Source organism: Cynocephalus volans, chromosome 8, assembly GCF_027409185.1.
Source record: "Cynocephalus volans isolate mCynVol1 chromosome 8, mCynVol1.pri, whole genome shotgun sequence".
NCBI classification, from domain to species: domain Eukaryota; kingdom Metazoa; phylum Chordata; class Mammalia; order Dermoptera; family Cynocephalidae; genus Cynocephalus; species Cynocephalus volans.
The window spans coordinates 34241121-34264037 of record NC_084467.1 but is presented as its reverse complement, the minus strand read 5'-3'; the positions used below and the strand labels follow the sequence as shown (position 1 = coordinate 34264037).

At 36.1% G+C, this 22917-nt stretch overlaps 1 protein-coding gene across 2 annotated transcripts in view; it reads left to right on the top strand.

Moving 5' to 3' along the window:
- Positions 1 to 22917, top strand: part of FOXJ3 (forkhead box J3) — a 128824-nt gene that overhangs the window by 35043 nt on the left and 70864 nt on the right. For both annotated transcript variants that reach the window (XM_063105405.1, XM_063105404.1), the window contains exon 3: positions 11539 to 11863. In XM_063105405.1, the coding sequence (XP_062961475.1) occupies positions 11539 to 11863 (325 nt within the window). The remainder of the gene's footprint in view (positions 1 to 11538; positions 11864 to 22917) is intronic.

Sequence of the window (22917 nt, the reverse complement as noted above, 5' to 3'; positions counted from 1 at the left end):
CCCCCACCCTTTATTTGTTTGTGTGTTTATTCATTTATTAATTTTTAGCTCCCACAAATAAGTGAGAACATGTGGTATTTCTCTTTCTGTTGTGCCTGACTTGTTTCACTTAATATAATTTTCTCTAAGTTAACCCATGTTGTTGCGAATGGTAGTATTTCATTCTTTTTTATAGCAGAGTAGTATTCCATTGTGTAGATGTACCACAGCTTCCTTATCCACTCATCAGATGATGGATATTTTGGCTGGTTCCAGCTCTTGGCTGTTGTATATAGAGCTGCAGTAAACATTGGAGTACAGGTATCCCTTTGGCATGATGATTTCCATTCTTCTGGGTATATTCCCAGCAGTGGGATCACTGGGTCATATTGTAGATCTATCTGTAATTGTTTGAGGAACCTTCATATCATTTTCCATAAAGACTGCACCATTTTGCAGCCCCACCAACAGTGGATAAGAGTTCCTTTTTCTCCACAACCTCTTCAGCACTTATTGTTCTCTGTCTTTTGGATGTTAGCTGTCCTAACTGGAGTGAGATGGTATCTCAGTGTGGTTTTGATTTGCATTTCCCAGATGCTAAGTGATACTGAGCACTTTTTCATGTGTCTGTTGGCCATTCGTATATCTTCCTTTGATAAATGTCTATTCAGCTCCTTTGCCCATTTTTTAATTGGGTTATTTGTTATTTTGTTGTAAAGTTGTTTGAGTTCCTTGTATATTCTGGATATTAATCCTTTGTCAGATGTATATTTAGCAAATAAAATCCAACACTTTTTGATGCTGACGTGATGCCCAAAGGAAATGCTCATTGGAGCATTTCAGATTTCGGATTAGGGATGCTCAACCAGTATGTATTCTGCAAATATTCTAAAATTTGAAAAAAATCTGAAACCTGAAACATTTCTGGTCTCAAGCATTTCAGGTAAGGGGTATTCTTATAACCTTTATAAGAAACAGTGGTTTTAGTTTTTAGGATGTGTTTACTAAAACATGGTTCTCAAACATTTTTGTCTCTTAAAAATTATTTAAAACCTAAAGAGCTTTTGTGGGTTGTATCTATCAATATTTACTGTAAAGGAAATTAATACTAAGAAAAAATCAAAATATTTCTTAATTCATATGAAATAAATAAACCCATTATGTGTTAGCATAGGAAACATGTTTTATGAAAAATAACAAAAATAATTTAGTGAGAATATTGTTATTGTTTTACATTTTTGCAAATCTTTAACTATTGGGCTTAGTAGAAGACATCTGGATTCTCATCTCTGCCTCTGCACTAAATGTTGTGCTATCACACATCACATGATATCTGAAAAATTCCACTGTACACTTATGTGAGGATCAGAGTGTAAAAGGCAAATAATATCATATTATGAAAATACTGTTGACCCTGCAGACTGCCTGAAAGGGACTCTGGACCATACTTTGGGAACTGCTGAACCATAGACATCACTGTAGCAGCTTTTAAGCTGTCCCTTCAGCATTTTCTGTGCATCATACTTAATATTTAAAGATAAGACAATCATTTTCCACTGTGGCTCTTTGCCAGCATTGATGCCACACTTACTGGTATAATGCCATGGAGGCAGAATGTGGAGGTAAATTTGATGGTAAAATATCCAGTAAATGTTGGATAGTAAGCTGAAGCAGTATGGTTGCAAACAGAGGTCAAGATAAACATTTTAATGAAACAAAATGCACCAGTGTTTACACACATTACTCCGAGGATTTTTGTTGTTGCTCTTTTTAAACTAAGCATAGAAGTAGTAGTACAAATTCTGTCTGGGTTTTCAAATGATAGCTGCAAAGATGATTTTGAGTGTTATGTGAAAGGGACTGGTGGTGTTCCTCAGTCTTTCCAACTAATCAGAGACATAGAAATTCCAGTACTAGAGTGAAATTTAAATGCAAAATACAATATTTACTTAATAACACAGTGGTTAATGTCCAAAACCTGTTTACTTTTTAAAGAATTATACACATACAATAAAAATATCTTTTGACCATATATAGATGATCCTTAAGTTCATACTCTAAATGGAATTTTAAGACTATGGCTTGTACGAATTCAGAGTACAGTTTTAGGAATCTGAGATTAAATATTTGTGGAGTAATTTGGAGAGAATCTAGAAAAGGGTAACAAATGTATTGTTGTTCTTAAAACAGATCCTGTGAGATTTGGAGAAGTTCTGGACTTTTTAGAGAAGAACTTAGAGAAGAAGGAAATATGTAGAGTCATTATGAAGAGAACTCTGGCCAGTTCTTATTTTACAAGATAGAATTTAAAGAAGTTTTCCTCTCTAGCAAGCGAGGTTTAGATTAGCCTGTTAAAAAAATATTTTTTAAATCACAATGAATTGCATATCCTAGAACAGATTGAATGTGTTGTGAACTTGTCTTCCCATGGGGATCTTAATATTGTTGGTCTCCAAAACAGTTAATATCAGGACTTTTTTATAAAATGACCCCATGAGGGTTTTTTTAATCTCTGATTTTATAATAAGTACCTCTGAAATCACAATTTTATTTACCAATGGCAGTTCTCTCACTAAATCCCCAAAGTCGTATATAAACTGTATTGTGAAAATTCTTGGGATTTTAGGGGTGAAAGTTGAAAGTTTTGGAGAGTGACCTTCTGTGTTGAATTCCCTATCCTAAATTATGATTCCCCATGTCCCTGCATTTTCACTTCAAACCGGCGAGGATTTACCTGTATTTGGTTTATCTTTTACAAAGGTCAGTACTCACAGGAAGTTTAACAACTCAGTTATCCATACCTTTATGGAAAGTAGTTAATGGTGTACGTTTTCCTCCTAAATGGAGCAGAGATCAACTGCTGTGAAAAGGTGGGAGTTTTTATTGGTGGGGGAGATTAAGTAGTTAATTTTGGAGTTTAAAACATCAACATTGGGGGCCAATATTGGAGGCTTGGGGCAGTGTGAGAGGGAGGGAGAAAGGTACACAAGATGGTTAGAAGTGCGCCAGATACAGACTATTTTGAAATTTTGTCAGGTAGTAGGTTCTGCACCAGGCAGATGGAAACACTTTGTTTTCTAGTTACACCTGTGTCTCTGCTACAAGATACCCAGCTGGGGCTTTTATACTCTTAGAACTGTGGACTTAGAACTCCTTTGTAGAATAAATAGGATTTTGTGCTTCAGGAGTCATCATCATAATATCTTAATTCTTTTGGAAAGATGCGTTCTCAATTCTTATATGCAGTCAATCTACAAACAATTTTAAAACAGTGCTTTCTGGGTAGCTTTTTTTTAGAGTAAATAATTGAATGAGGGGCTCATTACCATTGAGGTTGTTAAATGATAATTGTGTGATTTAGGGTATGGCAGGTAAGCTTAAAATCACTGAGTGACAATCATTTAAAATTTAGAAAAATCTAAAGAGATTGAATTTGGTAATAATAACATTAATAACTAATATTTATTTTCTTACTATGTGTCAGAAACTGTTCTTAGTGCTTTATATGTATTACTCATTTAATCCTTACAACAGTCATTTGGGATAGGTACTGTTTTATCCTCATTTTACGGATCAGGAAACTGAGACATAGGTTAATTTATTTGTTTAAGTTTACATAGCTAATTTGGAAGAACTTTGTTTCTCTATTAGGGTTTTCCAGAGAGACAGAACCAATAAAATATACAAGGGAACTTCAAAAAGTCCATGGAAAGATTTGTATTATCTTTGAATTCCATTTTCCAGGAACTTTTTGAAGTACCTTTTGGGTGTGCGTGTGTGTGTGTCTATGTACGTGTGTACACACACACACACACACACACACACACACACACACACACACACACACACACACACACACACACACACACACACACACACACACACACACACACACACACACACACACACACACACACACACACACACGAGAGGAGATTTATTAGGGGAATTGACCCACGTGATTATGGAGGCTAAGAAATGCCATGACAGGCCATCTGCAATGTGGAGTTCTTTGGATGCTGATAGCGTGGCCCAGCCCAAGTCTGAAGGCCTCAGAACTAGGGAAGCTAGTGGTGTAACTCTCAGTGAGAGGCCAAAGGCCTGGGAACCTGGGAGGCTATTGGTGTAAGTCCAGGAGTCCAAAGGCCAGGAACCTGGAGTTGTTGTCCAAGGACAGTAGAGGAAGAGTATATCCCAGCTCCAGCAGATAGATGAACACATTCGCCTTTTCTCTGTTTTTTGTTCTCTCTGGCCTGCAGATTAGATGGTGCCTGCCCACATTGAGGGTACATCTTCCCCACCTAGTCCACTCAGACTCACATGCTGATCGCCTCTCAAAACACCCTCACAGACACACCCCAAAATAATGTTTTACCAGGTTTCTAGGTATTCCTTAATCCAGACAAATCGACAACTAAAATTAACCATCATAGAGTCCAATCCAGGCAGTCTTGCTCTAGAGCCTCTGTTCTTAATCACGAAGCCCTCTCTCTTCTGATGTAGGACATTGACTGTGCTATTTTGCTGAAATTAATCAAGAATAGAAACTTTGATTTTGGTGGTATATGATAACTAATTTAGAAAAAAGTGATGTCAACTACTTTTGTTTGGAAATAGCTTAAATTATTTCATTTACAAATCTAAAAAAAACTTTTTTAGATCATGTGACAACAAAATGTAAAGCCGGTATATAGTGGATTATTTTTTCTTTTTAGGTTTCTGTCACAACCTGCCTCTTTGGCTACCCAAATATCCACATGTACTCTTCTTTCTCTACATAGTACTTACCCCTTTCCCAAAGGAGAGAACACAGAGTTTCATCAGAGTTCTATATCTAGCTGGAAGTCCAAGATGTCTGAGTGCAGTCTCTTCCATCATATCCCAGAGTGTCTTCTTGTAGTTCGAAAACCTATAAGCCAGAGATGAGTTATCTGCACTCTACATATCTAATGTACAGTGGTGGAGAAAGAATAGGATAACAGCAATAAAAGGTGTTATTCAGGAAAGGGATAACGGGAAACTCTCAGTAGTTGCTATCTATATTGATTATATGATCCTGCTGGGTAGGAGTAGCAGATACTCCCTGACAATGTAATGAGTTCCTTGATTCAGCTCTTTGGGGTGATTTCCATTGCCTCCTGTGGTCCTCTGAGAAATTTTATCTTGTCCAGTATCCTCCATGGCCATATCTTGGATGGGTATTGATGAAGAAGCCCTTTCTGGGAAATGCGTAGCTTTTACAGCTCACTTATTTGTTGATAAGCCTGGCGATTATTTTAGAAATCTAAGAGGCTTTTGCAGTCTAGTCTCTTTCTCCTCCCCATGCCTCTATACTGTTATCTGAAAAAATTTAGTTTCTAGACTTTGCTCCTTTGAGTAATTAGAGCCAAAGGACTTGCCCAGACGAAATTTTTTTTAGTGCAAAGACTCAGGCCTTTGTGCTCTGCTTATCTTAGGGATTTTTTGTTTGTTTGTTTTGGTGCCATGAAATGTCTTCAACAGTCTGGTGAAGCCTGTGGACCCTTCTCAGAATAATGTTTCAAAGTTCATAAAATAAAATACTTAAGATTATAAAGGAAACCAATTATATTGAAATATAGTTATCAAAATACTAACTTAGTGATAATGTATGTATCTGCTTTTAAATTAACTCATTAAACGGATCTAATGGCAAGTCTAAGGAACTATCATGATTTTGAAGTAGTTGATGAGTTTAAGTAAAATTGAGATTTCTGAAATGTTCGTTATTTGTTATAAAAAAATTTGTGATTTTTATCGGTTGCAAAGTTGAAGGTACTATTAATGCTGTTGGTTTTTTTTTTTTGTCTACTTTTATTATTAAAGGAGATGCTAAATTTCAGTTATAAGTTAGTGGAAATAAAGAATGTGTTTCCCCCCATTCAAGTTCATTGACCTTTTTTAGCTTTTGAGGGAGTGGTGGTTCTGTTGAAGCCATTTGAAACAATAGTCTTTGGTGGAGAGAATGCTACAGGTGCAGTTTTGTAGCTACACTCAACTACTTCAGTTTAAACTTTAGAAGCTTGTATTTTCAACCTTGCAAGTCTTCAAATTATAGAACTCTTAGTTAAATTGCAGGCCATAGGTAGGGAGTACCTCCTTTAGCAAATCTGTATTTCCTCCATCTCTGCTCATAACTCTAATGATAGTTTATTTCTCTTTTGGGACTTTGCTTTAAGTGGCAAGAGGGAGACAACTCATGCCAACATTCTAATTTTTTCCTAAAGTTCTTTTTTTGCTATAGTCTCAGTTGGCATATGGTTTGCCTTTCAAATTCCACAGAAGACACTTCAACCAAATCCTTTGTCACTAGCTTTACAACCTGCAGTATCAGAGTTCATCAACTCATTAACTCCTCTTTGGGAGAGATTGTGTCTTATTTTAGGTTCTTTTACTTGTATCAATACACTGCCACATCCCAAATTCTGTGTGTGTTAGGAATTGCATTTACCTGCTGGTAAAGACTCTTTTATAGAACACTTAAAGAGTCTGAAAGAAAGTCAGTCCAGGGCTGGGATGGTGGCTTCACATACTGCTTCACAAAAAAATCAGGGACTCATACATATTCTTTGTCTCTGCTCCCATATCCTCAGTGTGTGGCTTTCATTCTCAAGATCACCTTGTGATTCAAGGTGAATGCTGGAGTAATAGCTATTCTGTCCACATCCCAGAGAGCAGGAAGGGCAAAAGGCCCAATACCATCCTGAGTAAAACTGGGATGTATTCCTAAGAAAGAAAGTAAGAACCAGATATTAGATGACAGTTAGTGGTTCTTGCCATAGTCCCTGCTTCTGGTTGCTTTGGGTGCTGAGACACACTGTAACAGGAGTGATAGCATATATTGACCCCTAGAGAAGCATATATGTGATCAGAAGTATCCATGAATTACTGTTGTGGTAATTACAAGGATTTCTTCTGAGTTCTCAGTTGCTCAATTTTTCCTGTGCCACCAAGTCATAAGATGAAATGCAAAGTGCCAGGAATGGAGTGGGAGGATTCAGTAATATTTGGGTCGCAACATCATTACCCTCATTATTCTTATTCCTTTTATTTCCCTTGATGTCTTCCTCCATTTAGGAAGCCAACAATATCACCCCCCCCCTTCTGATACTGTTGAAACTTGAAAACTTTCTGAGTAGTAAGCTTTTGCTACTCCTTGTTAATTAGGGAGTTGCAGAGGGAGGCCAGTGTGCTAAAGTAGCTAAAAAGCATATACTCGTATGGGATTATGTCAGTGGCAGTGTTTCATAAAGTGGGTTAGAACCCCCTCCCCTATCCCCCATGTCATGATTTAGTTTTGATTGTTATATTTCGATGCTCCTTACTCTTTAATTTTATGTGGAAAAAATTCCTTATGGAACTTAATTTTAAGCAACAGATACCATTATAGATTTAAGAACTTCAGACATAAATTGTTCTCTATGCCTTGCTTTCTCCTGCAAGTAACGTTATGTTCTTTTTATCTTTGCATCTGTTTTTTCATTTTTCCGTGCTATTCCAGTAGAACTGTTTCTGTTACTGTGTAATGCTACCTGTCAGTCTGTGCTCTGAGTCATACTTGAGTTCTGTCTTTTGCCTCTTCCTTTTAGCTTTTAAGTGTGTTTTGGTCTCACTTGTTTGGGGAGGAGCATTCCCATACCTTCATTGGACAGTCATTATTTCATTTCAGTCATGAAAATTCCTTCTTTCAAGGAGCTCAGAATCTTGTGAGAGAGATATAAAGATAATTACAATTCTGTGTAAATCCTATGATAGAGGTATTTATACTCTTGGAGTAGGATCCTGTTCAGTTTAGGAGATAGAGGATGGAAAGAGTGGATTGACTAGAGTTTTTGTAGGAGGAGATGTTTGGTCTGAGTCTTGAAGAAAAAGAAGTCAGCCAGGCAGTGTGAGAAGGAAAGGGCATTCCAGAAAAAAAAGATTTTATTCTTTATCTAATTACTATGTTATTTTCCAGATAACTTGTACCTAGTATGGTATTAGGTGGCATCAGAAGTGTGGCCATTTTCTCAGTGGCAGGGGTGAGGAAGGAGGTGAAGGTAGAAAGCGTAGGCGTGTGATGCAATTATGCATATGAAGTAGCATGTTAAATGTCAAATTGAGGTTGTAATTGCTCTAGGAATTTAGAGAAGGATTAATAAAAGATTAATAAAAGCCAAAGTAGTTGAAGGGGAGTATAGAGAGAAAGGGAGCCATTGAAAGTGTTTAGGCATAATGACGTGAAAGCAATGCTAATAGATTTCTCTTGGAGTGTATGCATGGATTGGAGATGATTAGCAGGGAGAGGTGGTGAGAAATGAGAATCCAGGAGCCCAGCTAGGAAGCTTTTGGAATGAGGTGAGGTAACGAGGGCCTGGCATTTCTTAACCAGATTATCATAACCAGATTCCTCAGCCTCCCATGCTTTTTTAAAATTTACCACCATCTGTTCTCTTATACAAGTGGACTTCTGTCATCACCATTCCACTAATAGGTTTCTTTCTAAAGTTACTGGTGATCTGGCAAAATCTAATGGTCATCTTTTGTGTTCGATGCTTAACTGAGAACCACTGTAGCCACCAGCTGAAGTACTAACAATGAAGGTACTTTTGCCTTACTAGCAAGAATATATAAAACTTAATAAATTGCAAACAAAACAGTAGCCCCACTTTTTCAGTGTTTAAATTTGAGTCATATTTTATAGTGTATTTAAGATCTGCTCTAGCAGAACTGATGAATATAAGCACAACAATGGAATAATTCTTATACATGAAGTCTTTCAAGACTAGGGACCTTTTTCTTTCCTGCTTATTTTGATCTTAACTTTAAGAGTTCTCCTTTTTCTACCCCTCAGGGCTATAGTCTGTGTTGTTTCTCCCTTTCTAAAGAATCTTTACAGCACCCAGAGCTCAGCCTTGTACTTTAATTCACTTCTTTCTTGTGTTCCGATTGGACTATATGTTCCTTGAGGAAGGAATTTTATCATACCTCGTGTGTGTGTGTGTGTGTGTGTGTGTGTGTGTGTGTGTGTGTGTGTGTGTGTGTGTGTGTGTGTGTGTGTGTGTGTGTGTGTATTAACCCTAGAATAGCTCTGTATACGTGGGTAGTTATAAGTTCTTGTTAAATATGTTGCAACACATATTAAATACCTAATTATTGTGTATTTATTTTATATTGCCAAGGCTCTCATAAAATCTCATTACTGGCATTGGTGGAAGAGAACAGAAGGTAAAATGGTTCTTAATAGGGAGCATCTGAAATAGTAATCCTACTCTAGTTTGGAATATGCTTTTATATTAATGCTGAAAATGGATATAACTGGCTTCTTTGGGAATTTGAACAAAATAAAGTTCTGCTCAGTGGAGACTTGATTGAGGCAAATAGGATAACAGCGTGGTGTAATAGTCAATGTTTACTGAATGAAATGTGGATAATAGCAACTACTGTTATCACCACCACCTCCAGTAGCTAACATTTATTGAATACTTATTATTTGCCTGGCACTGTTCTGAGTACTTTACATCAGTGAGGTTGGTACTATTTTAATTATCATCCTCATTTTACAGATGAGGTAGAGAAACTACTAGACTGAAGCATGAAGAGATCTGGGCTCTGGTTTTAGTTCTAGCCCTTAAGTTCAGTGGTTTCATCTGTAGATTGAAGGATTTCACTGTTTTCGAGGGTACTTTCCCCACTCTTTAGGCATTGTGTGAGCTCTAAATCATTGTGTGTCCTTATTTCACAAGTCCTTGTAACTTACTTCATGCTGGGAACAAGCATTTCTAGCTGAGATTGTAGAATAGGGTGATAAGCTTAAGATTCTCCAAAGGTGCTACACAGAGGAATTTAAAGTTCAGGTTCCAGAGGAATGCATACAGTAGAATTGGAGGGAATTTGAGAAGATAAGAAAGATGAACTAAAGATCAAAATATCTGAAAAACAAGATGATAGGACTCTATTTACTGGCAATGCAGATAGAATCCTCATGGTTGTCTCTTGATTTATAATTACTGCTGCTTAATCTGGTTTACTTTATGGTGCATTAGTACCCTCCCAAGATACATTTATACTAATATTATCAGCTAACTCTTATTGAATTGAATGTTTCTTCTGTGCATGTGTTATCACATTTAATTTTAAAAGTAATATTTTAACTGTAGGTATTATTGTTTCATTTTACAGATGAGAAAGCTGGGGTTTAGAGATAATTAAAATTTTCATGGTCCCATAGCTAGTAACTGCTAGAATCAGTACTTGAACTCTGGTCTTTCTAACTCCAAAGCTGTGTTCTTTATTGATTCTGTATTGCCTCCCAGAAGTTCAGATCCTACACACAATACCCTAGGTTGCTTTTTGTCAGGAGCCATTTGGGATGAGGGGCCTGTGTGGGATTTTCTTATTCACAAATGTTTTCTTTTGACTGAGGTATTTAAGTTTTGTATTTTGCTTTCTTTTTCCCCTTTATTTTGATATCACTTAGAAGTCTTTTCATTCTTCTCTGCTTTATTGTCAGAGTCACTATTCCTTCTTCTTTGATCCCAGGATAGGAGGGCTTTGTATCCTCTGCTGAAAGTTAACAATTCTAGTGCGAAGTGTCAAGCTTTGTTTCTATGTTCTTATCTTCAATTCTTAGAGCAGCTTTCTCCCTTTTCTAGAATGTGTGTTAACCTGGCAGATTTTGTTTTCTTTGGGTCGTGATGGTCTGAATTTTTCGGCCTTAGAGAGAGAGTCATTGTAGAATACAAATTACTGGACATTTGCCCACACCTGTCCTTGAGCTTTAAATGTGTCTTTTCTTGCTGACCATTTAATCTCCTATCTCCTGTACTCCCAGATCTTTAGTTAGTTTTCGTAAATTTGTTCCTTGACTTGTTTTTAAAAAATAACTGCCTGATGCTGCCTATCCTCCTTTTCTCTTGCTAATCGGGGTCCTTGACTTCGTTCCTCATTTTGGTCAACTTCCCCAGCTAGCTTGTCTCCTTGCTATTTTTGTCTACCCTGCTTTTATTCTTCCTACCTCTTACCTGCTAAACTCTACCTTCTTTCCTCCATGCATATTCCTGTGTCTATTTCTTAATTCTCTGACCTCCTGCCTCCGCCTTACTTTTGGTATTCCTGTGTTTGTATGACTCCCCTAAACTTTGTGTGAAATAAATGCCAGATGTACAGCCTTTAGTTTTTAAGGGCTTGTGGTGATGCTGAGTTAAGAGCTGGGCTGCAGACAGGGTTTTTCATACCAAGGTTCTGTTTTCCTATTAAAGCAGCAGACAGTCTTTTTTTAGGAAGATTGGCATCAGAATCACTTGGTGTGTATGTATTGTTCTGTATTTTAAACATATTAAAACCAAGTTTGTTGTTCTAGAGAGGAAAAAATTAAGAAAAAAGATTGGAAATGTTGATCCCTTAAATATTTGGTTTGGTCATTAACATACTCAATCTTTTTCCTCCAGATTTAACTCAGGCTTTTCCTCACTTTGGAACTCCTAGATTTGTGAATATTGGATATTTTGAGAAGCAGGGGTTCTTTCCTTGATATTGACTAAGGAGTCTATTTACCTTCAGGATGACATCTGAACTGGAGAGCAGCCTAACATCTATGGACTGGTTACCACAGCTCACCATGAGAGCAGCCATCCAAAAATCTGATGCTACACAAAATGCACATGGAACAGGAATTTCTAAGAAGAATGCACTCCTTGACCCCAATACAACTCTGGACCAGGAAGAAGTTCAACAGCACAAAGACGGGAAACCACCTTACAGTTACGCCAGCCTCATTACATTTGCAATTAATAGCTCACCCAAAAAGAAAATGACTTTAAGTGAGATTTACCAGTGGATTTGTGATAACTTCCCGTATTATAGAGAGGCTGGCAGTGGTTGGAAGGTAAGGATTTTATTTAAATTATTACTTTTATGCAATAAGTGATGACAACATTGACTTCTGTTGAAAATAAAGCTTTGTGGAGGCTCAAATAATTGAAGATAAAATTCTGATTGTTAGTCATTTTTAGGATGTAAGAAATGGAAATTAGATATTTTAAAATGAGATAACTATTTTTGGTAGATTCTTAGCTTGTTAGAGTTTTATTATGTTGTAGGACTGACATCATAAAGTAAGAGAAGAGATAATGTAGCATTCGCTGAAAAACAATACCCACAGTTCAGGTAAGTTGATATTGAGTCTAAGGCAAAGAAAATGACATAGTATTACAACTAGCACTGTATTCATCATCCAAGATTTTTTTTAAAAAAGCTTTATTTTAGAAGAATTTTAGATTTATGTGAGTTGTAAAAGTAGCACAGAAAGTTCCTATATATATAGTTTATCAAGTTCCTCTAATGATAACATCTTGTGTAACCATAGTACAATTATCTAAACTAAGAAATTAATGTTGGTGCAATAGTACTGACCACGTAATACTATTAACTACTAACTAAATCACAGACTTTATTCAGATTTCATCCGTTTTCCTGCTAATGTCGTTTTATGTTCCAGAATCCAATTCAGTATCACACATTGCATTTAGTTGTCTTGTCTCCTTAGTCTCTTTCAATCTGTAAAGATTCCTCAATCTTTTTCTTGTCTTTTATGACCTTGACACTTTTGAAGAGTACTTGTCAGATATTTTGTAGCATTTCCCTCAGTGTGGATTTGTCTGATGTTTTCTCATGATTAGACTGAGGTGTAATGCATTTTTGAGAAGAATAATACAGAGGCGATGTGCCTGCCTCTGCAATATCGTATGAGGGGGTACATGTTGTCAGTTTGTCTTATTATTGGTAATGTTAAACATGATTCTTTGGTTAACTTAAAGTTTGCTAGGTTTCTCCACTATGAAATTACTATTTATCACTTTGTAAATAATGAAATGTTTGGGGAAGATATTTGAAGGTATGCAAATGTTCTGTTTCTTCTTACACTTTTTGCCCATTAATGCTAGCATTCATTTGTAGGTATTAACAGCAGCAATTTTTACGGTTTTCTAATGGTGATTTACTTTTCCTTTATTTCTTTTATATTTATTAATTGATATTTTTCTGTAAGGAAGAGTTGTTCCTTTTTTCCTATTTAATCAATCATTATAATAGTATGCACTCATGGATATTTATTTTATTCTTTGTGCTATTGTTGTCATTCAAATTGTTACAGCTTTGACCATTGGGAGCTGTTACAGGTTGGCCTCATTCTTTTGTTTAACATTTTCTTACTTTTTGGCACCACAAAATATTTCAGGGTCTTCTAGTACCATTCTTGCATAAGACCTGGAAACAACGACTTCTTTAAGGAGCCTTTTGATGTACCATCAAATTAGTTACTTAGCTAATTTATGTTATACAATATATAACTCAACTTACTTACTTTTGTCTCTGCACGTTATGTTAATATTCTTACATAGGAATCATCCAGTTGTGTGCTCTGTGAGGTGTGTGTGCATGCACATGGGGGAAGGTAGTTTACAGGACATTAGGCCTACCATCAGATGGTAGTTACTCTTTAGTTTCTCTTTCTGCCTCAACACCTTTGTCTTTTTCATTCTACTAAATTTATTAAAGACTTTTTTGATTTATTGTGCACCATGATGTGCCATGCACTATGACAGATGTCAAGTGTCTTAAGGGAAGACACTTTTTATATCTATCCTTTTTATATCTCTTCTTTTTATATCTCTTCTTCTCTTCCATGCCATAGAACACAGCGCTTCCATTTAGTTCAGTAAGTGTGGTTTGAATGAAAGCATGAACCTGGTGTTCCAGCCTTCCTTTCGAGCTTTATTTGTTGCTGCTTCCCTTTCATATACAGTACTCTTCGTATTCCATCCATTTGAGCCCACTAGCTGTCCCTGTAAATAAATACTTTGATTTCTTTCTTGCTTTTGTTTTTATCTTATTTCTCCTTGGACTTTCTCTCTTTTGCCGTTTTGCTAGTTGTCATTCCCCTATTATTTCAGCTCATATGTTATGTTTTTTCTTCCTGTAGAATTAATCTCTTTTGTGTTTCCGTATGCTTTATCAATTAGCAGTATTATAGAACTTACAGATTTTTGTTCAGAGATCTTGTTTCATTAGTTTTTGTTTCTGAGATCAAATACTCAAATGATAGGTACTTTTATTATTTTCTGTTTGCCAGGCACTATAGTAAGTGCCTTACATCATTGTCTTCTTAAGCCACATTCAGCCTTATGTAATAGATACTAAGTAGATATAGTAATTCCAAATTTTAAAGGTAAGGAAACTGAGTCTTAGAGACATTAACTAACTTTCCAGAGTTTCTAAGCTAGAGAATGATAGAATCAAGATTTGGTACCAGACTTGGTAGATTTGGATATTTTGATGCTCATGTTCTTAAGCATTATACAGGGTCTATAGTTTCATTTAAAGTGTATAAATATTTATTAAATTTAATTTGCCAAGATGAACTCTCTCTTAACTGGCTTACTCAGTATGAGAAGTGATTGTTAACAGTATACTTTGAGTAAGAGTCTAATAGACTATTTCAGTGGAGGAAATATATAATCAAATTTGACCCATGAACCAAAGCATCATTCTAAGCAAATAGTAGTGAGCTTTCTAAACTGTGTTTTCTGGCTTCAACACTGGGCACTGTAGACTCCTTTTGTCAAGATTTAGGATGAGGGAAGGTTAGAAAATTTTCATAAACCTGTTTGGCAATAGAAAAGCATGGTGGCTAGGGAGTAGAAACAGCCAAAATTTGAATAAATGGCTTAGAAAGCCCACCAGGGATTCATGGGTCTGTATCATTGGTTGTAAACCTAAATTAAATGCCTATAGGTGCCAGACAGGTGACAGAAAAGCAAAAAAGGTGCCCAACTGAAGAGTACATGTCTAATGTAAGAGGAGCAGCTATGTTGTAGTCACTTGTTGCCTTTTAGGGTACATGGCAGATCTTATAATCCACCCTACGTACCCCCAAAAAGCCAGAAATCTGAATTTTGTGTGTAATTTTCCAATTTTTAAAGGTTGTCAACCAACTCCACTTTTCTAAAATATTCTCCAAGTTAGATGTAAGTCTGTTGGCTTGGCTGACCTATGGACTATGGAAGTCCCCTCCTTAACCCTATATATACTATCTTTTTTCCTATATATAGGTATCTATGATAAAGTTTAATTGACAAATTAGGCATTGTAAGAGATCAACAATAACTGATAATAAAATAGACCAATTAAGTGAAATAGGGTTACTTGAACACAAGCTCTGTGACATTGTGACATTCATCTCATAACTGAGACAGCCAAGTGACTAAAGGGTAACATATACAGTGTGGATACACTGGACAAAGGGATGATTGTCATCCTTGGGATGGAGTAAGGTGGTATGAGATTTCATGATGCTACTCAGAATGGTGCACAATTTAAAACATGAATTGTTTATTTCTGAAATTTTCCATTTCATTTTTTCAAACTGATTGAGCATGGTAACTAAAACTGTGGAAAGTGAAAACATGGATGGGGGTCAGGTACTACTGTACTAATTTGGAATCTTTGGTCTAGATCGTGTCCTCTTTTCAGCTGTTAGTCTTTTATTCATTTTATTTGAAAAGGATTTATTTACGACGCGCTCTTGAGAAGCAGTCTGCTAGGTTTTGGCAGTACTAAGAAGCTTAGCAGAGGGTTCTAAGGGCGCTTACAGTCTTTATTAGATGAGGAGGATACATATAAACAAGTAATTATGACGCTGTGTAAAAAGCTCTGTAATAGAAAAGTATAGAGTGCCATGCTATAAATAGTTGACTAATTGGGCACACCTACTGCGTGTAAACCATAAAAATATCCTTTACGTGAGGATATTTCAAAAAGTTTGTGTATGTGAACTAGTAAAAAGTGTTAAATGAAGGGTGCAGCTAATGAGAGTTTTGGGGGAGTGTGATGGATGAGATTCTAAAATGAGTGGTACAAAGAGTTAAGTGCTGTGAGAGTACAGAAGGGGGAAATCATTAGAAAACTATTGAGGTAATTGAGTTATTGTATTTTGAAGAAGAGTAAAATTCGGGTAGGCATTTTTAAGAGTTCTTAAGAAACACTTGCCTATAGGAGTTCCTAGTAGAAAGTTGGTATAAGAGCCAGTATATGGAGATCCTATGAATATATGAATGCCAAACTGAAGAGCTTGTTCTGAATTTTAGGGAATAAATATATAAAGTTTGATTATGTTCCTCATTAAACTGTCTGACCTCAGCTTCTGATGACTTGTAAGTCCACCTGATAGTGCCACAACCAGTCTGCTGATATTTCTTACTGCTGGCCAGCCCAAGTCATGGTCTGAAACTGCTTTAGCAGTACTGGTACAGTTTCATCTGGAAGATACATGGTTTAGATATAGAGAAGAAAAAAGGTGTAGAGAGGCAGAAAATGGGAATAAGTGGAGAAAAATGATGTTACTTGTAGAACTAAAAGATCCCCAGAGAGATTATCTGGTTCTGTCTACTGCTGTAGGCAAACCTATAATATTTCCAGGGTATTATTTCATACTTATTCTTTTTAAAAAGTTTCCTCCATCCAGTTTTAAAGTATTAGGTGCCTAGGACTTGCCATGATCAATTTTAATTTTATTTTTATAAGCATAGAAATATTTTGAGTGCTTCAAATGGAGACTAATGGAAAGTGGTTTATCTTCTTGTTTCCACAGATCTTGTTTTCATGTTTTACTTCTCATTCACCTCTCCTTAGGTTTTTTTTTTTTTTTTTTTTTTAAAAGCACACTCCCACAATCTGCTGCTCACTCTTTCTTCTTCAGGTATGGAAGGGAGAGATTAGGGGAAAATGGGAGGTCATTTAGAACTTGTGAAGTTAGCTTGTTGTATTGATTGAGGGAGAGAATAGGCAAAAGATCTTAAAGCAACTGTCACCACTTTTCCAGAAATACAGAGTTGACGAAACCCACCCAGAAGTGAAAATGTTGCCGTGGTCACTTAGAAGGATTCAGATAGAATTTTAATACTTAGTTAAAATTAAAACCCCTTTTATTTTGTGTCAGGGCATTGAAAAGAGATTGCATGTGAATAATAACTCTCTGAATATCCCATAATTTGAGTAATTTTGTAATCTGAGAAGGATTTAAAATTTTTGTGCTATTCCCCTTACTGAGGAAAATTAACCTATTAAGTTATAAGAGTTTAGGGTAATAAAAGAAGGAAAAATACAAAAGTGGTGTGTGTGGGTGTACTATGCTACTTTTTGTGTGAGGAAAAAATAAATAATACTTTATGTATTTGCTTATTGTTCTAAAAAAATTTAGAAATATAAACTAGAAGTGTAATAAGCGTAATTACCTATAGGGGATGGATAGAATGGGGATGGATAGAACTGAGGTGGAAGGGATCTAGAAGGGAATAAGATTTTGAGTATACCTTTAATATAGTTTTGACTTTTGAATCATGTCAGTATTTTACATATTAAAAAATATGCTGATGGCCAGCTCTATGATCCATGAATATGTATAATCAATAAAAGAATATATAAAACAACAAAATAAAATAAATAGAAAATCAAAAAGGATGAAAAAAGGAAACCCTAAAACTGAACACAGCAGAAACAAATAAGCCTAACAGCTTATCAGATTAATAGCATAATTACACTGATTAAAATAATTGAAGAAACTTTGGACCAGAGCACTCTGACTATACACCTTCATGGGATACATTAATTTTAAGGTCGAAAAGAATTACAAAGAAATTATGAACTTTACTTAGTAGATTTGTCTTTGGTAGTGATACTTCAACCTTCAGTAACCCCAAGAAAAGTTGGGAGGGTAGAAGTTAGGAAGTTGGGAATAATTCTAAAACTATTTCATGTGCATAGTAAGGTAGAATAAATGAGTACATATATTGATTTTTGGGGGAACCAGTAAGTACTCTCACAGTGGAAGAAGAAACAGATAGGAATGTAGTAGTTCATTGGACTAGAGGTCAGTTTAAACTAAAGTTTAAAATAAAAATCAGTTAGAATGTTTTTAAAATTCAGATTTCTGGGTCACAATGCCAGAGATTTTGAATTGAGTCACCTTGAATGGAGCCTAGGGATATGCATTAAAACATATCTCAAGTGATACTAGTGCAGTAGACTAGTTTTGAGAAACTGCTTTTGGGTATGGAATTTTCAAGGCCAAGCATATGCTTGGATCTGTTATTTAGCCTGGGCCATTTTTCTACAGGCTAACCTGAATCGTCCTGATTATTTCTACCTCTCTACTCTTCCAACTTCTTTTTTTCGGGTTATTGGAGATTGGTACTGCCCAAGCTATGAGGTCTGAAGTAACTTCTTTTCTTGGGGGGCGGGGGGAGGCGGGGAGTGTATCTATGTATGTATACACGTCTTGGCTTTCATATCTCTGTTGGGGTTTTTACTTTCTAAATATGTTTTTGGTATTTCTTTCAACAGATATGTGATTACCATATGAAAAGCATTATATTTTACGTTCTGGGTTGATAGACAAGGTCTCTATCCTCATGGAGCCTACTTACATTTTTGTAGAGAATACAGTATGGAGGAGGAAGTTTGTCTGATGGTTCTTTTTTTTTTCCTGTCTTTTTTTAGATTTGGATTGAGCATTTGTTAGGATTCCATTTTATCTCTGCAATCTTCTTCTTCCTAAATTCTTTTTAGTGATTGCTCTAGGGTTTACTATATACATCTGTCTTAGTCCATTTAGGCTGCTAACAAAAAATAATAGGCTGGGTGGCTTACAGACGACAAACACTTATTTCTCATAGTTCTGGAAGCTGGAAAAGTTCAAGATCAAGGTGCCAGCAGATTTTGTGACTGGTGAGAGCCCACTTCCTGGTTTATATATAGACTACCATCTTCTGGTTATAACCTCACATGGTAGAAGGGACAAATGAACTCTGTGGTGTCTCTTTTATAAGTTCTGATCCCATTCATGAGGGCAGCCCTTATGATCTAATCATTTCCCAAAGGCCCTACCTCCAAATAGCACATTGGGAATTAGGTTTCAACATATGAATTTTGGAGGACACAAATATCCAATCCATTGCAACATCTTTAACTTACTGCACTCTACCTTCAAGTAGTATTAAACCATTTTATGTATAGTGTAAGAACTTTATAAACCATAGCCTTCCAATTCCTTTGACCTATCCTTTGTGCTATTGATGTCATACATTTTACTTTTACATACGTTGTAAACTTGTTCTATTTGCTTTAGACAGCCACTTATCTTTTACAGGCATTAAAAAGGTTTTATAATTTGCCTTCATGTTTACATTTATGGCACTCTTTATTTCTTTTTGTAGATATGTTTCCATTTGGTTTCATACTTCTGCTAAAGAACTTCCTTATACCATTGTCAACCAGCTGACACTACTGCTACAGGAAATGAATTCTTTCAGCTTTTTGTCTGAAAGTATTTTTATGTCTTCATTTTTGAGACATTTTCACTGTGTACCTAATTGGCAGTTTTGTTTTCTTTCAGTATTTTAAGGTGTCATTCCGTTGTTGTCTGGCTTGCATAGTTTTTGAGAAGTCTACTCTAATTCTTATGTTTATTCCTCTATGTGTAATCTTTCTTTTTTCTCTGGTTGCCTCAATGATGATCTCTTCATTTTGGTTTTCAGCACTTTAAAATGAATACAGACGATCCTTGACTTGCAATGGTTCAACTTATGATTTTTTTACTTTACAATGGATTTATCAGGGTATTAGGTGCGTTTTTGACTTGCAGTATTTTCGACTTATGATGGCTTTATTGGGACATAACCTCATCATAAGTCAAGGAGCATCTGTACTCATATAGGGGTGTGGATTTTTAATTTATTATGCTTGGTGTTCTCTGAAACTCTTACTTATGTGGATTGATGTCTTGCATTTTTTTTGGAAGATTCTTGACTGTTACTTCAGATTTTTCTTCTGCCCCATTCTTTTCTCCTTCTGGGACTCAAATTACATATGCTGTTCCACAGTTCTTGGATGATCTGTTTTTTGTTTTGTTTTTTTTAAACTGTGTGTGCATGCATGCGTGTGCTTGGTTTCAGTTTGGATAATTTCTCTTGATTGATCCTCAAGTACTCTTAACCTTTTTCCAGTTGTGTCCAGTTTACTGATGAGCTTATCTGAGGAATTCTTTATCATTGATTATCTTTTTTATTTCTACCATTTACATTTATGTTTCTTTTTTAAAATTTTTTAAAAAATTGTGGTAAAACATACATAATGCAAGAATTGCCATTTTAAAGCATTTTTAAACATACAATTGTATGAAATTAATTACATTCACAATGCAACCACTACCTTTCTATTTCCAAAACTTCTTTGTTATCCTAAACATAAATTCTGTACCCATTTAGCAACAACTTCTCATTATTCCTTATCCCCCTGTTTCTGGTAACCTCTAACTACTTCTGTTTCTGAATTTTTTTTTTCTTTTTCTTTTTTCTTAATTGACCCATGATAATTGTATTTATTTATGGAGTTCATTATGATGTTTGGGTATATTTATAAAGTTTGCAATAGTCAATCAAGGTATTTAGCATATCCGTCACCTCAAATATTTGTCACCTCTTTGTGTTGGGAACATTCAACATCCTCTCAACTGGCTACTTGAAGTTTATACGATAATTTGTTGTGGACTGTGATGTCCATATGTTGCTATAGAACACTAGATCTAATTCTTTCCTATCTCTACAATTTTGTATCCATTGACCACCTTTTCCCTATCCCCAACTTTTTGTCTATTTTGTTATAGTTTCCACATCTCTTTTGCAATTCCCCATCTCTTTATGTTAGCTGTCCACTTTTTTTTTTTGCTAGATCCTTTAACATGTTAATCATAGTTATTTTAAAGGTTTTGTCTGATAGTTGTAACACCTGATTCATCTCTCAGTTGGATTTTGTTCATTATTTTTTAACAGTGTTTTTTTCCCCCTTTTCTGTATTAAAATTTTTGACTGAGTGCTGGATACATGTGTAGAAGAATGGTAAAAGATTGAGGCAAATAGTATTTGTACTTGTAAATAGACAAGCATCTTTTTATTGAGGCCATTCACGTGGGGGTTTGAGTCAGTCTGTCAGTAGTTGAGCTGGATTTAGGTTTTGTTGTTGGTATCTTTACCTTCAGTACATGAAAGATTTTACATTTCTCTAGCAGTAGGCTCCTGTTACATTGTGCTTGAAGTGAGGAGCTTGAGAACTGCAGTATTTTTTCACTTTTTTTGTCTCTTTAGATTTTAGTTGTCTTTGCCCACCTCGTTACATCTGGGGGGTCTCTCTCAATGCTCTTGCTCCTCCCCTGTTAGTAGACTGCTGTTATCCACTGCTAGCTAGGTTTTTGGTAGAGACAAGGGCTTTTCTCTGTTGTGTTGGCCCAGCCTCATTCTTATGCAGGTCCTTGAACTTGAGGGTGGGGCTTTTTCAGTGTTTCTTTTTCTCAGGCAAACTAGCCTTTGTATCTGTAGTTGCTTTTGGGTGGGAGTTTCTTGCTCTTTCCTCGGCTGTAACAGAACTCTGTATGGTATCAGTATAGGATCCTGGGCCCTAGATTGTTTCCTATACCTCTCTCAGAGGTAAAGCTACCTTTTCTCCAGCAGCAGTACATATTTTCCTGTGTCCTTGGAAAGGGTTTCCTATCCCTCCCTAGAGTCAGAAGGGTTTTGTTTCCATTCTTCCCCCAGAAGCAATGAATCTTTGCCAGAGTCCTGTGGGTTGGAGGTTTTGCTGCCTCAGCCTCAAACTTATATTTTTTTCTTGGTGTAATCTGTGGAACGTTGGTGGGCTTTGTCTCTCCTTGCCCCACTGCTGACAGTGATCTCCTTCCTGCTTGTGTGATTAAGGGAGTCTTTCTTTGGTCTCCTATTCTACCTTCAGTCTTTCTTTTGAGCACATGGTGAAGGCCTATGGGGAAGAGCTTGAGAGTGAGTGGGAACTTTCCTTGTGTCTGAGACCCTTTTTACTCTAAACTTAATGTGCTTGGCCTTTAAATATGCTTGGCCTTTAAAATTTTAGCTAATCTCCTCTTACCTGCTTGAATAGTGGCCAGCTCTTTTTCCCATGTTCTTCCAAAAGGTGAGATAGTTTCTGTGTCCAGTTTCTAATAGCCTTGTTCCTCTTAGGAATGTGGCTTGCCTGGTTGCTTTGAAAACTGAGGGCTCTGATGTGGCCCAAAAATAGATTTTTTTTTTTTTAACCTTACTCATTATTTTCTCATTGTTTGGGAGGGAGCATCATTCTTAGTAGCTGTTTACATCCCAAGCAGAGGTGGAATTCCCATTCATAAATTTAAAATTTCTGTTTTGGTAATAAGATAGGCTTGAATTTATATTCTGTAGTCATCTTTTTAAAACTTTTAGAATCCCAATATTGCCCCTGTGAGAGGGAGGTTTAATATAGGCATTCTTAGACTTCTGAATTTTATATTAAAAAATAAACAGTCATTATGCCAGAAAATGACCCCAAAGGTGCCATTCCAGTTGGAGCCCTTCTCCACCAAATACCTAGCTATTTGGGAACAAACAAAATCATTTGGGAATGGATTTTGGAGCATTTGATTGTGAAGAAATGGACTTTGAGGTATTTTCTGTAAGAATTGTGGTACAGTCCTACTTATTCATGACTAGATTCCTGTTTCACATACTCCCCAGTCCTCAAGGGCATTTTACTGTCTCTCAAGTTGGTTATTCTTTCCTCCTACGTTGAGGAACCTAGATGTTTTTCCTAGCCTTCTGTAGCCAATATTTTTCTATGTGTTTCTTTCTTAGGTGAGCAGTTAGGTGAGAACCTAATTGCTTCTATAAGCTTTTGTAATAGAGCAGTGAAATTTTTTTGTTTAATATTTTTTGACTGATTAAAAAGTGGTGATACATGTGCTTTGTAGACCATTTAGACCTTGCAGAAAAGTGGAAAGAGGAAAAGAGTCATCACCTATAGTTCCACACTGAATAACTTCTAACATTTTGCATTCTGGCTTGTTTC